The following is a 17,497-nucleotide window of genomic DNA, read 5'->3' on the forward strand; positions in this document are numbered from 1 at the left end:
TCGGTAGATGAATTAAACTAATCTGTAGATCTAGATAAGATGGAGATCAACTGTATATCGGTAAATGAATTAAACTAATCTGTAGATCTATATAAGATAGAGATCATTGGATATCGGTTGATAAATTAAACTAATCTGTAGATCTAGATAAGTTGGAGATCAACTGTATATCGGTAGATGAATTAAACTAATCTGTAGATCTATATAAGATAGAGATCAATGCTTGAACCCAAGATTCAAAACACATAAAAAACTCTGACTTCAGACCAAGACCAAGTCTAACCGTTGGATCGTTTTATTAAAACTGAGTTTCAGGCCGCCATTAAAGATGTTTCATTTTTTCTTCATAGTTATTTTATGAAAATTTACTTTACTTTTGAAATTATTTCTAAAACTAATGAAAGGTTGGATTAATAGAGATTTATGATAATGAGTCCCCCTTCTCTCAATGCTATTAATCTAGTATTAGTATTAGGTAGGTAAAACAACAATCTTAAGAAAAAAACCATCAGAATTCAAGTATGATTTTTTAAATTTTATTGTGATGCATAAAACCTATTTTCAGTTATCACATATCTTCATATTCCATTCTAAAAACTTTATTTTTTTTTCGGTACTAATTTTCTGAATATTCTGAAATCTCAGTGTTGCCTCCCTTTTAAAAGAATGTAAAATAAGGCCTCAGAGTGTTCAGGCTATAATTGTAATCAGGATGATGCAGAGTGTTTCACTAAATATGACAGTTGCAAGACGCCTGAAATGTCGTCTTTGATCTTCAAAATCATTTGCGTCCGTCATACTTAGTTTGCAAGTTGAAACAATAATAATCAATTGTTTATTCTAAACATATGCTTTTTTAATGTCGTCTTTGATCTTCAAAATCATTTGCGTCCGTCATACTTAGTTTGCAAGTTGAAACAATAATCATCAGATACGGCCACGGGCCATATTCCAAGCATTTCCATTTGTCATGTTTTAGTGGAATACCTATATTTCCATCTGTCATGTTTTAGTGGAATACCTTTATTTCCATTTGTCATGTTTTAGTGGAATACCTATATTTCCATCTGTCATGTTTTAGTGGAATACGTATATTTCTATCTGTCATGTTTTAGTGGAATACCTATATCTGTTAATATCTGTTTACAAGTGTGATATAAAAGAGACTTTTAGCATACTTTCAAATGACCATCCATGCAAAGATGACGTTGCCCGAATTATAAGTGTACTCTTGAAAGTTTAATCAGATTTAAAATGTGGAAGATAGAACTTCGCTTTATATAACTGGGAAAGTGTTTTCTTTGAGTTTCTTCATTCTTCTTATAACCAAGAAATGTGCGAGTCAATTTCGCAAAGCTTTCAGGGGTACCGTCGGGAATCGGGCATTGCCATCTTTGCATGGAGGGTAACTTGAAATTGCGCTTACAGTCCCTTTCAGATCTAATTTCTAAATATAACTTTTATCTAAGGTTTTGGAATTGCATGTGGAGCGGACAACTATGAAGATAGCTTGGATTCAACAAATGCAATTATAATAAGGCCAGAATTCTCAAAACCCCAATATTTCACAGAAAACCTTTTTTTACACATGAAACCCCATATTTCATACCTATATTTCATATGGAACCCCATATTTCATATAAAAACTATATTTCATATGGAACCCCATATTTGACATAAAAACTATATTTCATATGGAATTTCATATTTCACATAAAACCTATATTTCATATGACCCCATATTTCACATAAAATCCTTTTTCACATGAAACCCCATATTTCATATAAAACCTATATTTCATATGGAACCCCATATTACACATAATACCTTTTTTCACATGAAACCCCATATTTCACATAAAACCTATATTTCACATGAAACCCCATATTTCATGTAAAACCTATATTTCATATAAAACCTTTCTTTATCGCATGAAGAAACCGTGTGTTTCTCAAATACTTCCATATTTCAAAGTAAAAAACCTATATTTATTTGGAAAGTCCCTGTAAAGAAGTTGAATCTGAATTTCTTATCTCTATATCTGAGCAACCCAATGTCATAGACCTTAGATATTTCAAACTATGAATTCCAGTAGATAAAATAATCTAAAGCAGTTACACCATCACGTTGAACAAAGATAAAGGGATGAGAAAATATGTGTTTTTGGTGAAGACTCAATTCCTTTCATCAGAGGCCCAATGTATTTCATCTTAGACCCATTTGCTTCTTTAGAGACCCATTTGCTTCTTCGGAGACCCATTTGCTTCTTCGGAGACCCATTTGCTTCTTTGGAGACCCATTTGCTTCTTCGGAGACCCATTTGCTTCTTCGGAAACCCATTTGCTTCTTCGGAGACCCATTTGCTTCTGGAAAGACCCATTTGCTTCTTTGGAGACCCATTTGCTTCTTCGGAGACCCATTTGCTTCTTCGGAAACCCATTTGCTTCTTCGGAGACCCATTTGCTTCTTCGGAGACCCATTTGCTTCTTCGAAAACCATTTATATTTTATCGGAAACCTTCTCATTTATCATCAGAGACAACCCATATATGTTTAATTGCAAACCTCCCATATTTCATCGGAGGCCCCCCCATATTTGATATCTATCAATCTAGGGATCCTGTAGAGGATCTAGTGGATGAAAGGGATCAAGGAATAGTACTACAGGAGGAACAGCTTCCAACTGGAGTTCAGGTCAGAAAACAAAATAAAAAAGGGATACTTCCGACTTCCGGTTTAAAGTTCCATAAACGTTTAGCGCGTGATTTTAAGTTACCCTTACAGCGATACCCATTACACCTTTGTATAGGAAGACGACATTACAGCAATACTGAAGTGCATTTGATTTTGACTCTAAATGTCGACTTCCTATTCCAGAATTTTCTGGTTATATCTGTAGATTTATGAAATCCTGTAACTATCGTCCCGCAAACTTCTCTCAACCTGTTAAACCTATATCTGTGAACCATGTAAGGAGTAGACTTATTAGAAAATAGTTTTGCCATTTATTTTCGTTAATGGTTTATTGAATTATTATTCTTTACAGCTTCAGTAAGGGATAGCTCAGTAAGCCCTTTTGGGATCAAAATTCAAAATTAATCCGGAGAAAATTAGATACTTTAGAGAAATTGCACCTTATCTAAAAAGTTAATTAAAAATCGAAGTCAATAGACCCCTTTACTCTTTGCACCTAATGTGTTACCTCTAATTCATATATTGTGCGTTTTTTACTTCATTTTATACTTGAAATCAACTTCGTTTCATGTTACTTCATGAAAAGTTATAAAAATTGGTAAATTTATATTTTTATTCAACTGGAAGGGATAAGTCATAAAAAAACATATTTCACTTTGTGGCTTGGTCCTACCGAGCCATTTAAGAAACATGCATTTTTGACGCATTATATCGGATTAGGTTAATTCCTTTAAGTGTTAGACAAATCAGAAGCCGCGCAAAGTTTGCTCTTGACTAATAAAATATCGAGAAAACATGACATTTTTTTGGACATTTTGTCCTGTCAAATTATAAGTTTGAGTTGTAGATAATTATATTGAATTTAAGAATTTGTAGATCAGTTCCATTTTATTCAAAAGTTCTGACCTGAGAGTTATATTGGAGTCAAACATTATAGAAATCCAACGTATAGAAACATCTACGTATAGCAACAAGGGGTATTTTCCGGGAGAACATTTTTTATATTTTTATATGATTTCATAAAATTACGTTTTACCATTTAAATATAAGGATTTTATGAAAATTATATCTACTTACATTGATTATTTAATTTCTCAAAAATATAAAAAATGTTCTCCCGGAAAATACGCCTTGTTGCTTTACGTAGCGGTTTCTGTACGTTGAATTTCTTCAAGGTTTGACTCCGTTATATTGTTGAACTAGGAAGAAGGAAGATGAGGTTGAGGAGGAGGGGAAATCTCAAATCCTTCTCAGGTTCGGCAGGAGCTCTGAGGGATGATGCAATTAATATTGTTTTAATGCCAATCCGTAAATAATGCAAATAAATATAAAAAGATCAAATAGTCGAAGCACATTGAGTACTTCTTACAAAAAGCTTTAGAATTGTTAAGATCTTCTTTTTTGCACTTGTTATTGGCAACCTATACAATATATACAATATTTAAAATATATAGTTTCTGGCAACCTATACAATATTTAAAATATATAGTTTCTGGCAACCTATACAATATTTAAAATATATAGTTTCTGGCAACCTATACAATATTTAAAATATATAGTTTCTGGCAACCTATACAATATTAAAAATATATAGTTTCTGGCAACCTATACAATATCTAAAATATATAAAATTGTATCGTTATTTAGCGAAGTCCATTGAGGTTTGGTAAACGGTCTGAGAACCAACTGGAGGTTAGTTATCGTATTTTTACTTTATTTTAAAGGGAGTTAAATACATAATTTCTAGGAACTGTAACACTATAACACTCCAATATTAAGTGTCGTCCCGCACACCTATGGATAAGAACATAAGAAGAAATACATCAGATATAATTTTTTTATGTTTAGAAGAGATACGTTTTATCTTTTACTTCCTTGTTTCCGCTGCATTAAATCCGCAACTTCAAATGAAAGTTATCAGTTATAAGATAGAAAAACAAATATATCCCCGTCATTTATTGTCCGGAAAAAGATATCAATGGTACTGTTGTGAATCGAGTACTGTCTTAAAGGATGCCCACTTGAAATTAATTTAAGTTTATAAGTCTAATTTATATAATTTTCAAGTAATATATTTTTTAATGAAGATTTGCCAAACTTATAGTCATCAAAACATCTAAAACTTTAAGGAATTCTATCGTGCTATTTTTTATTTTTATCATTTTTAGATCCCAATGCCCATTATGCGATTTGGAAAAAGCGACCCTAAGGTATAACATTGAAAATATTAATCAAGAAAGCATCAAATCTTTGCTATCTGAAATTTAATTCTTAGATTATTGGATCTAACAGAATTCATAGTTGGAAATATATGAAAGATAAATGAATTAGAAAATGAGTTTGTGACAATAACTCAGTTACATTAGATAAAAAAACTTATTTTTAAATTTTCAATTTAAAAATCAATTTTTAAGATGAACATCATGAGGTTTGGACGTAGCGATCCTAAGGTATTAATGTAAACTAAAAATATATTAAATGCGATGCTCAATTTTTTAAATTATCTAAAATTAAATGTCAATATTTTATTATCATTTTTGTATTTTTTAGATGAACATTATGAGATTTGGACGAAATGATCCTAAGGAATTAAAAAGATAAATCAAAATTACGTTTGTATAGACAAATATAAAAATTAGGCTTTTAAAGATATTTATTTTTGTTAAAACCTTCAGATGAACATTATGAGATTTGGACGAAGCGACCCAAAGGAAGATACATTTTCTATACATTTTCTATACATTTTCTATACATTTTCTGTACATTTTCTATACATTTTCTATACATTTTCAATACATTTTCTATTAATTTCTATTCATTTTCTATACATTTTCTATACATTTTCTATACATTTTCTATACATTTTCTATACATTTTCTATACATTTTTTATACATTTTCTATACATTTTCTATACATTTTTGTTAGATAGTTTTTTTTTCAAAAAGTATTTCTAGTTTTAAACGTTATGAATGAATATAATTTCAAATTCTAAATTGAATTCTTTAGAATTAAATATATTTTCATGTTTGTTTTTTCCTAGATGAATATTATGAGATTTGGACGGAGTGACCCAAAGGTAAATAATATAAATTGTGAATAAAACCAAATTCTTAAAAAAAACATAGAACTGTTTGTTAAAATGTTTAGATGAATATTATGAGATTTGGAAGAAGTGATCCTAAGGTTATACAATATACATATATTTCTGCATCAACAAATTTTGTAAAAACAAATGTTTGGATTAGCTTTTAAAACTTTGAGAAATCAATGTCACATATTTTCGATGATTCCAAAAAATTAAAAACTCATCTTGCATGAAGTTATCAGCTCTGATTTGGAACTTTTGTGATGATATTGTTCATCTTGAACACTGGAATATTGCGGGATATTGTTCATCTTGAACACTGGAATATTGCAGGATATTGTTCATCTTGAACATTGGAATATTGCGGGATACCGAACATGAATTGAATAAATCATTAGGTCTGATCTATTCTTGATCAAGAGATTCAAAAAATCAAAATTCTTACTTCTGAGCTGAAAACTTTATGATTGGATGACTTTAATCTGAACATCCAATGTGGACACTTTTAATTTTCTTCTTTATCCGCTCCATTTCTTTTTTTTTTCCCTGCCAGTTTCCGACCAAAAAAAAGTTCACATTCATTTAATTGGGCGCAAAATTTTCCCAGCTTCTCTAATTTGCTATTCTGGTTTCTCTAAACCCCACTCGATTGGTTGTGTTATGTACACTTTTGTTGATACAAACACAAGATTAAATTAATCTTGAAAGTAAATAAAAAGAAAAAATCAAGCATTGATCTTGAAATCCACAATTCTAGTCACCTTTATTACACTTTTAGTTTCCAAAAAAAGATTTAATACATCTATCTGGTACATTTAGCTGATACATTTAGCTGATACATTTAGCTGGTACATTTAGCTGGTACATTCAGCTGGTACATTTAGCTGGTACATTTAGCTGGTACATTTAGCTGGTACATTTAGCTGGTACATTCAGCTGGTACATTCAGCTGGTACATTTAGCTGGTAAATTTAGCTGATACATTTAGCTGGTACATTCAGCTGGTACATTCAGCTGGTACATTCAGCTGTTGTCAATCACATTTTACATTTTCAATAAAGGGTCATTTAAAAATACGCCAACGCTTTCTAAAATTTATCAAATTTCTAAATTTCTTAAAGGTTTATATTTATCACATTTCTGTATTTTTTAAATATTTTTTCTTTTTTTTTAAATAAAATAAAATAGAATAATGTTTAGATGAACATTATGAGGTTCGGACGTAGTGTCGACGTTTTAGAGGAAAATAAAAATGGTTTAAATTTTTAAACACTAATTTTTTTATTTAGAGCGGGGTACTTTGTCCACTTCGTTTTGAATTTAGGGCTTGCTAGTTGCTCATAAAGCATTTTCAAGTTTAATAGGAGCGTACGAACCTGTTTAGGCTCCTCTGGGTTAGTGTAATTTTCAGATTCTTTGCGTATTTGCTGAATATGATTTGTCTCAAACTTTGATTCCTATACCACATCTCATATATGTGAGTTTTAGTATAACGTTGACACAGTTTTATATCAATTTCTCGAGACAGGAACATCAGATAGAATTCATTTAGGTTTAGGTTTAAGCCTATACCCCCTTTCATTTTTCCTCAACAGTCCCTTTAAAAATGAGATTGGAACCATTTGCTATTTGAAATTGTAGAAACGGATTCCAATTCTCCGATACGGACGTAGTTTAGAGACAAACAATAATGAAGCTCAGAGGTAATGAAACATTTTTGATTCTCATTTTTTTACATATTTGGATTTTTCATAATAGGAGGCTGAGAGGATGTAGTCTAGCAGAATCACTCAGGAAACATAAATAAGTCATTTTTTGTTAAATTACAAAAAAAGACAATTTACTTTTATTGTATTTTTTATTGTTGAAATACCATTGTTATTCAGCATTGCCCCTTTGTTTTCATTTAATTATTGTTGTAAAAATACTCAAATGACAAGGGATTTGAGAACAAGGGATCCGTACGGCGTACACCAAACGAAAATTCAAGTAAATTTCACGTTATTAAATCTTCCATATCGTACTTCGTATAATCAAAACTCCTCTCATTGTGATACAAGTTACTGTGATTTCATAGTTTTTCACCTTTGGCTACAGAGCGTCAATGAAATTATAGATATAGCATATTATAGATTGTATATTATAGATATAGCATATTATAGAACAGTTTGAAATTTTCATTTTCATTTCACAAATACTTAAAACAGTCTATTTAATATTATATTTGGGTTCAGAGCATTTTTTTCTTATTTTGTTTTTCTCAGTGAAATATACAAGAGAATTAACAGTTTTAAATGTTATAAATTGAGCTTTGATGTATGTTTAAACAGAAACCCTGGAAACCTCTGTAATGTGCAAGATATCATCAGGTAGAGGAATTCACTTTTTGTCACAAACTTAAATATTCTAATTCCTTCTTTACTAACTGATGGTGCAAACTTTTGATATTTTAAACTTAGATTATTTTATCTTACAGGATTCATAGGTATACCACCATAGTTTCAATAGAAGTTAATAATTCCATTTACTCTTATATCGCCGATATAAGGATTTATCTCTAATTGAATAATGAGCTAGATAGAAAGATAGACGTTACCGCCAAGCAATTTCTATTGGTTCAGAATAGACACCAAACACATGGCTGAACCCTGATTGGATCAGGCGCTAATGGACTCGGCATACTATGAGTGATACAACAATTGCCTTGCAAAGATATAGGGATTAGAAAATTAGACTCAACTCCTTTATCAATATAATGATAATCTAATTCTGATTACATTATTTCCGAAGCATCATCCTGGAAATATCCCAATTTTCAAAAACGAATCAAATGTAAAAAGACTTTTTCAGAAAATAAGTTTGCGAAGATTTTGATTTCAAGCATTGGGGACAGTTTATGCTGGGGAAAGTTTATGCTGGGGAAAGTTTATGCTGGGGGAAGTTTATGCTGGGCCAAAATAAAAGTTTTGCCTTCAATTTTGTTAAGTTATTAAATCCATGAAAAAGAAAAGGAAAATAAGTATTATTTTTGCTAGTCTCTTACGAACATGATTTAAGCCCAAATACAAAACATTAAAGGAACCCTGAAATCCTATAGAACTACATTTGTATATATATATCTACAAAATATTAGAATTAAAATTTTTATTTAATATTTGTCAAAATCGATATAATATAATATAAACACTAAATTAAAGAATACTAGAACCAAAAATTAATCTACTTTGAGGAACAGAAAGAGGAAGACAACTTTAAGACGCGAGTTATGGCTTTAAATAGTTTAATGTACATGAGACATATAAATTGTGCAGTGTAAACAGATCCATTACACTTTAAAAGAGATGAAAAATATACTATTAAAACAATTTGCTTTGCTTACACACTTAATGCTACTTTATTGTCGTCTTTCTTTTCCATAGTTTTCTGGTTCTCACTGTAATATATTTCTTATTCTTTCAGGAAGCAGAATGTTTCCAACCAGCACAAGAACTTGATCACATATTTAAGGTCGAACAAAAACACCAATTCTTTCAAGAGTTTGAGGAAATATTTCTATTTTTAGATATTTCTGATTAAAGAAATAATGCTGAGTAGCCCTGAATCTACCCCTGAACCCTGCTGGCTGGAATAATATTTAAAAATGTGTTGTTAAAAAGAGAGATTATATAATATGTCCTTGTTAAAGTGATATAGCTTATTTAATGTATGTGACAGTAAATCTTAAACTTGATAAATATATTATTGAAAAATACCAAAAAAGGACATGCATTTCTTGCTTCATAAACACGAGAAAATTTATCAGAATTTTCGACATTATTAGGTTTTAAAGGATACCGTTGTGAATCACTCTGGGCCGTAGTAAATTTGAATTCGAACGGGACCTGCCCAGTTTGTACCGGCCGGCCTGCCAGCTAATAGCGTGTACTGACCCAATCCTATGCTACAGTACGTCGCCCTTTCTAGTCTAACATACGAACGGGGTCAGTTTTCTTGGCATAGTCCCGTCAGAGGGCTAACTATGACATCTCCCAATGCGCGTTTAGACTTTTTACAGTACCCGGCCTAATCCTATGCCTGTTTGACCGACCCCATTGGCTTAGTCCACCGTGGAATTGGTTTTACCCTTCTAGAAATGGAGGAGAATAACTAAAATTACAATTTAAGAATGTAGGAGACATTAAGGCGATATAGATACATAGATTTATCAATTTAAAGATAGAATAGACTTTCAGATAGATAGATAAATATATATACAGATAGATTTATAGATATATAGATAGAAAGATAGAAAATTTGTATGCTTTTTAGAATATGCCCCTGAAGATGATTAAATAAACCGAAAATTTGGCAAAAAAAAGTTTTTGTTTCACGGATCTGAGAGTGTTAGATTTAGAAGAATTGTAGATAGATAGATACATAGATTTATCTTAAAGATAGAACAAACTTGTAGATAGATAGATATATAGATGAATAGATGAATAGATAAATAGGTGGATAGATTGATTGATATATATAAACAGATAGATAGATATAAACAGATAGATAGATAGATGAATGGATAGATAAATAAATAGAAGCATAGAAGGGTAAATTGATAGATAGATAGATAGATAGATATATAGGAATATAGATGGACACATTAAAAGTAAGAAAAAATTGAAAAGAAAGACAAATAATCAAAGAAGAAAGAAAGAGAGATACTAGCTAGCTATAGATAGCGAGATACTATAATCTATAATAACGTTAAAGTTTAGAATGGTAGATTAAAGTTAGATATGGATATTTATAAACATCTAGTGCAAGTCAGTGGCGGATATAAGGGGGGTTATTGGGGTTATTTACCCCCCCCTAGAATCCTGGGGGTAAATACCCCCCCCTAGAATCCTGGGGAAAGAAAAACCACAAAATGAATACACTAAACCTAACAAACGGCAATTAGGATCTGTAGAATAAGTAGAAAAGCAAAGGTCAAAAAAGCAATGGTAGAGCGGAAAAAGATGGATTCTAAACATTAAACGTTGTTCAACGCCCTTTGTACTGTCAATATTGTTAACAATTGATATTGTTTATTATTGAAATCGTTAATATCTTTAAACCCAACACTTATGTCGCATATAAAACATCAAAATTAAAAATGTTTTTTGAACGGAATACGACATTTTAGATCTTTTTTATACGTTTTCTTCCTAGCATTGAAAATCAAACTTTTATAAGTAAGACCTAAAATCATAAACTTATTCAGTATGATTGCATTATTGTTTTTTTAATCTGTTAACTTGAATACGAGAATAAGTTTGACGTTATAGCATTAAGACAAATTATTATATTTTAAGACATGAAGGTAATGAAGAGTATCCTTCTACTATAGCTACACGTTCCTCATGGTTTCAAGGTATAATAGTTTCAATGCGATAATCTATCTTACAAGCATTTAATTTGGAGCCTTGCATCCTCAAATCAAATTGGGGTTTAAAGAGAAAAAAATCTTTGAAAGAAACTTTTCACTTGCCTCAAACTTTCATTTTCTAATAACTTTATATTTTTAATCTGAAGGTGTAAAATTTGTACTATTTAAGCCATCAGATTTCATGATTTAAAATATAAAAAAATATCAGGTTCAAAGATCTATATTAAAATGTTATAATAAAAAATCGGTTAACTGTGTGAACATAGAATGTATTTCAAGCGATCATGTAGTAGGCGAACATGTACTGGGCGAACATGCACTGGGCGAACTTGTATTAGGCGAACATGTACTGGGTGAACATGCAATGGGCGAGCATGTACTGGGCGAGCATGTATTAGGCGAACATGTACTGGGCGAACATGCAATGGGCAAGCATGTACTGGCGAGCATGTATTAGGCGAACATGTACTAAGCAAACATGCACTGGGCGAACTAGCTTGAAGTAGGCGAACATGTACTGGGCGAACATGTACTGGGCGAACATGCACTGGGCGAGCATGTATTACTAAATAAAAATGAGGAATATATTTTTATTCTTCTAAATACACATTTTTCCCTTGCAGTTTTACTTTGAAAATGATATTTGGGTTTATCAAGAAGAAGAGACAAATACTCTATTTTAGAAACTTTATCTCTTTTTATTTAGAAAATCTACGATATTTTTCTCTATTGTTACGGAGATAAATCTTCTATATAATAAAAAAGACATTCGTATATATGTTCCCTATAGCCGGCCAAACGGCTGGTCCGAATGGTCTGGCATTTTTGTGGACACTCGTGGGTAGCCTGGGGGTGAAATAAGCTAAAAAACATTTTCTTTGTTTTTCTTTCAAAAATCAATTTTTTGAAAAATCGAATTTTTTTTCTAAAACAATCGGAATTTTTTTTGTAATTTGTAATTTTGTAAATCCTCGGGCAACGCCGGGCACTTCAGCTAGTGCTTAAATAAAACTGTTGCGAATCGGGCAGTTAATTAAATTACAAAGACAGTCCATTTTTCTTATTATCCTGCCCCCCCTGTAGAAACTGAAAAGTAAGGAACCAATAATGACTTGAAAGTTGCGAATTTTTTATGTTCACGATAACAAGAGAGTTTAGGGGCGTCATTATTTTTAACAAGCTGGGCAGTGCAGTGGGCACATCAAGTGTAACCAAGGAATAAAAACATATTGAAACACATATTTACATATAAACATAGTAAAACCCATAAAACTGTGTATTAGGAAGACGACGTTTAAACAGTCTATGTGTATTTGTGTGTATTAGATGTTGTTGAAAGCAAATAATTTTATCAGTAACTTGAACGTCAGCATTTTTCAGGAAATTGATCTGTGGTCACTTCACAATTGTGCATTCAACTGTTTAAAATAATAACTTGTGTCTGAAAGTCGTCTTCCTTATCCATAGTTTAATGGGTCTCACTGTAAATAGACCAGACAAGCTTGACAATTTAAACATTCAATTACTCGATAAAATACTCCAATTCTGGGCATATCAAAATGTTGTCTGCCTATTATGTATTTTCAAAAGTACTGCAATTTTGTATTTCTTAATTTGCATAACATATTTCTGTCTCTAAACCTTCATCATTATATTACTATTATTTCTTGTCTAGAATTGTGCATTCAACTGTTTAAAATAATAACTTGTGTCTGAAAGTCGTCTTCCTTATCCATAGTTTAATGGGTCTCACTGTAAATAGACCAGACATGCTCCCGTGTTTACACATCCTCCTAAGATGGAACTATAAACTTGTAAATGATCTGTGGTTCATTCCCTCACTTCCTTTAACCTTTAGTTTTAGCCTTGGTTTAATTTTCCTTCAGGAGACAATCCAGGGTTCATATAGAAGCTCATTCATTCACACTCAAACTAGTCATTCTCCTCATTTATAAATTATTCATACCCCCCTNATTTCCTAAAAAAATAACGAAATGAATGATGATAAATAATTATTACAGGGTTTACAAATTTATAATGAAAGATTCTTACGATCTATTTTCCTATTCCGGGGGTTATCTGTCGAAAAGTCCGAAGACGCTTTTTATACATATTAAGTTTTTTAATCTTTTTCCCACTGTTAAAACCCTTTTATAATTACGAACAATTTGTTCTAAACTACGAAGCGTATGATAGGAATGAAAAAAATTGTTAACTTTTCCTAGCATTTTCTTCCTAATTTTATCAGTGAAATGTTGACCCATTGCATGTATTTGATTCCAAGTTACAAACTTTTTTTAAGATCACAAATACTCCAAACTATAGTTCCATAATTGTTCAATGTTTTCTTCATGATGTTGCTACGAAGTGCAATTATTCTAGTCCTTCCAATTCAATGTAAAAACCACACCTTTTCCAATTCCTATTTACCATCAAATTTCACCCCTAGCCTCCTAGCTCATAAGCACCCCCCCTTCTTACGTCATATATCCTCCCCCAGTAGGGATAAAGTATGATTTGTGCAATTCATTCTAATGGATGAATAAATAGATTTTTTATGTCCTCAATATATTTTTTAACTCTGCCTGAAATGACGTTCAAATTTTAGATAAAAATCAACATTTTGTCACGATTTTATAATTTGAGATGAAGATGAGAGGTTTAATTTATTGGTTGCCTGGTTTTCTCAAAAAGAATTGAATGAAATTCTGAAATATTTCTGCAACGTCATCCATTTACCTCATGTTTACTAGCTCATTAAACCTTAATGCAGGGTTTACAATTATTTTGACATTTCTTCTAATTTTAAATGGAAATTATTTTTATTTTGAAATACACTAAGACCCGTAAAAATCTGGGAAAGGAGGAAAACTGTAAGAGTAGAGTTTTAGTTATAAAAAGTCTAACTAACTTGTTACAATTGTGCAGTGTGCACAGATCCATTTAAATTAATTGATTTGTACGATACTGGTGAAACTATTTGGGTCTCATATATTATATATATGTAGATATTTTAGTATTTTATCTTGTGTTTATGAAAATTAGTGATATAAAATAAATAAGTTATTAAACAAAACAAGAAAATAAAACTAATTGGTTCTCACTGTGTAGCATTGTACACATATAGTATTTAATAAAAGATTATATTTACTTTCGTTAAAATGGTAACTTGTAAAATGGCACAACAAATTATCTATGCTGCTTTAAGGGTTTTCTTTCAAAACCTGTTCTTACCAAGAATTGCAGTACAAAACCTGTTCTTACCAAGGATTGCAGTACAAAACCTGTTCTTACCAAGGATTGCAGTACAAAACAGGTTGTGCCAAAAAATCAGTTGCTTGACAATTTAAACATTCAATTACTCGATAAAATACTCCAATTCTGGGCATATCAAAATGTTGTCTGCCTATTATGTATTTTCAAAAGTACTGAAATTTTGTATTTCTTAATTTGCATAACATATTTCTGTCTCTAAACCTTCATCATTATATTACTATTATTTCTTGTCTAGCCCTGTACGTGATTCTTTTCTGTTTCATCTTTGGTAATCATTTAGTTTTGATGCGGTGAAGGTGAATAAGGTGAAAAACTGTTTAGTTTAAAATAGTTCCAGATATTATCAACAATTTTGATATAAAACAGAACCAGAAGTGTTGCCTTTATGCGTACGGGAGAGGTAGCTTTAAAATGATTCTAGAATACAAGTACAGAATACAGAATACAGAATACAGAATACAAAATACAGAATACAGACTACAGACTACAGAATACAGAATATAGAATACAGAATACAGAATACAGAATACAGAATACAGAATACAGAATACAGAATACAGAATGCAGAATACAGAATACAGAATACAGAATGCAGAATACAAATGAAGATCTGTTATCTGAGATGAGCCGAAAAAGGCCTGTTTCCTGAAGCATATTAGATCTGTAGATGGACAGATATGATAATTATTAAGAGACCATGAAACGGAGAGTTCTCATCATATATTTTCTAACTATGGGGGAGCAGGGCCAGGATGTTTCAAATTTAAAGAATATAGAGTAGTAGTTCAACTATCCGTACCAAGCTCAACTCTTGAGTAGTAGTTCAACTTTCCGTACCAAGTTCAACACTTGAGAATTAGTTCAACTATCCGTACCAAGTTCAACTATTGAGTAGTAGTTCAACTTTCCGTACCAAGTTCAACTCTTGAGTAGTAGTTCAACTTTCCGTACCAAGTCTCAACTCTTGAGTAGTAGTTCAACTTTCCGTACCAAGTTCAACACTTGAGAATTAGTTCAACTATCCGTACCAAGCTCAACTCTTGAGTAGTAGTTCAACTGTCCGTACCAAGTTCAACACTTGAGAAGTAGTTCAACTTTCCCTACCAAGTTCAACTCTTGAGTAGTGGTTCAACTCTCCGTACAAAGTTCAACTCTTGAGAAGTAGTTCAACTTTCCGTACCAAGTTCAACTCTTGAGTAGTAGTTCAACTATCCGTACCAAGCTCAACTCTTGAGTAGTAGTTCAACTGTCCGTACCAAGTTCAACACTTGAGAAGTAGTTCAACTTTCCCTACCAAGTTCAACTCTTGAGTAGTTCCGTACCAAGTTCAACTCTTGAGTAGTAGTTCAACTATCCGTACCAAGCTCAACTCTTGAGTAGTAGTTCAACTGTCCGTACCAAGTTCAACACTTGAGAAGTAGTTCAACTTTCCCTACCAAGTTCAACTCTTGAGTAGTAGTTCAACTATCCGTACCAAGTTCAACTCTTGAGTAGTAGTTCAACTATCCGTACCAAGCTCAACTCTTGAGTAGTAGTATAACTTTCCGTACTAAGTTCAACTCTTGAGTAGTAGTTCAACTATCTTTACCAAGTTCAACTCTTGAGTAGTAGTTCAACTATCTGTACCAAGTTCAATACTTGAGAAATGGTTCAACTCTCCGTACTAAGTTCAACTCTTGAGTAGTAGTTCAACTATCCGTACCAAGTTCAATACTTGAGAAGTAGTTCAACTATCCGTACCAAGCTCAATTCTTGAGAAGTAGTTCAGCTATCCGTACCAAGTTCAATAATTGAGTAGTAGTTCAACTCTCCGTATCAAGTTCAAATATTGAGAAGTAGTTCAACCCTTTGAACCAAGTTTAAGCCTTGAAAAGTATTTCAACTATCCGTACCAAGTTCAACTATTGAAAAGTAGTTCAACTCTCTGAACCAAGTTTAACTGAAGTTGTTAAAACTAAATATTCAGCATAATCCTAAGAAACTGTAAAAAAAAATTATTTAGCTAAAAGTAAAATGTTTTTCGTGATTGTTGATTTTCTTACATACGAGTCGAATTAAATATTACAGGAAATGTTGTAAACTAAGATTAAATTTAGGTAAATTGTTGTCGCTAAGGAACAAGATTCTGACGATGAACAGTTAGACAAGGTATAACCCACGAATCAAAATCGATAATGCAGAAAACTCTTTATTTCCTAAAAAAATAACGAAATGAATGATGATAAATAATTATTACAGGGTTTACAAATTTATAATGAAAGATTCTTACGATCTATTTTCCTATTCAACGCACACCATCTTCATACGCATCTACGCATCTTCCAGTTAACAATTCAATCCCACCCGGTCAACAAATACACGTGATATCATATTTCTATATAAAATTTACCTTTTTATTACAAATTATTATTTACGAATTGAGCTTAATATTTGAAAGAAAATATTGCTTTAATATGATTAAATTACTTGTTAAAATAACAGTGAACTATAAAAGGGTAAACAGGTTTATAATGTTTAAAGAATAAGCTAAAAGCCAGGAGTCGAGTGCATAGTGATAACAATATAATTAGTTGATAAATGTATCTACAGATGTAAAATAATTTTTACTTTATCAACTTTCAACTCTGTTGTTTTAGTAAGTTTTAAAGGTAAAGTTGTAAATCTTTAAAAAGAACTGCTAAGAATTAAAAAAAAATCTACTCTTTGAAATCCCTTATTCTTAAAAATTGACGTAAGCCTGTCATTTCACTTAATGACTCAAATTGGACTCTTTCAAAGGTAAGCAATCATGCATTTATCTTTACTAATGAGAGATTGATTTCACATTTTTGGGCTCAGTGAGATAAACTTGTATGAATTAACCCTAAAAATATTTTCTTATTAAAATTTTTTACTTTTTGTCAAAGCTGATTTTTGTTAGATTTCTTCTTCCTTAACCTTTTTTAATAGATTTATACATATATTAAGTATGTAGTAAAGGGTTACCCGCCAAAAATGCGACCTAAATGATGGTATTTAACTTTTTAATTCCTG

At 31.4% G+C, this 17,497-nt stretch overlaps 1 protein-coding gene across 1 annotated transcript; it reads left to right on the plus strand.

Annotated features, from left to right (window-relative positions):
• Positions 1 to 3,896: 3,896 nt before the first annotated feature.
• On the plus strand, positions 3,897 to 9,540 carry LOC111718383 (FMRFamide neuropeptides). Its single transcript, XM_023493958.1, has 14 exons — positions 3,897 to 3,967; positions 4,342 to 4,386; positions 4,863 to 4,904; positions 5,109 to 5,144; positions 5,245 to 5,280; positions 5,370 to 5,405; positions 5,737 to 5,772; positions 5,844 to 5,879; positions 6,982 to 7,023; positions 7,423 to 7,484; positions 7,540 to 7,575; positions 8,046 to 8,150; positions 9,241 to 9,288; positions 9,344 to 9,540. The coding sequence occupies exons 3-14, from the start codon at positions 4,869 to 4,871 to the stop codon at positions 9,351 to 9,353; spliced, it is 519 nt and encodes a 172-aa protein (XP_023349726.1). The 5' UTR covers positions 3,897 to 3,967; positions 4,342 to 4,386; positions 4,863 to 4,868; the 3' UTR covers positions 9,354 to 9,540.
• Positions 9,541 to 17,497: the final 7,957 nt, after the last annotated feature.

This window comes from Eurytemora carolleeae, unplaced genomic scaffold (genome assembly GCF_000591075.1).
Source record: "Eurytemora carolleeae unplaced genomic scaffold, Eaff_2.0 scaffold74, whole genome shotgun sequence".
NCBI lineage: Eukaryota > Metazoa > Arthropoda > Copepoda > Calanoida > Temoridae > Eurytemora > Eurytemora carolleeae.

Coding starts and splice junctions, on each gene's coding strand:
- LOC111718383 (XM_023493958.1), top strand. CDS start 4,869: ATGCCCATTATGCGATTTGGAAAAAGCGACCCTAAG. Junction 5,773..5,843: donor TTGGACGGAGTGACCCAAAG/GTAAATAATATA, acceptor TAAAATGTTTAG/ATGAATATTATGAGATTTGG. Junction 5,880..6,981: donor TTGGAAGAAGTGATCCTAAG/GTTATACAATAT, acceptor AATAATGTTTAG/ATGAACATTATGAGGTTCGG.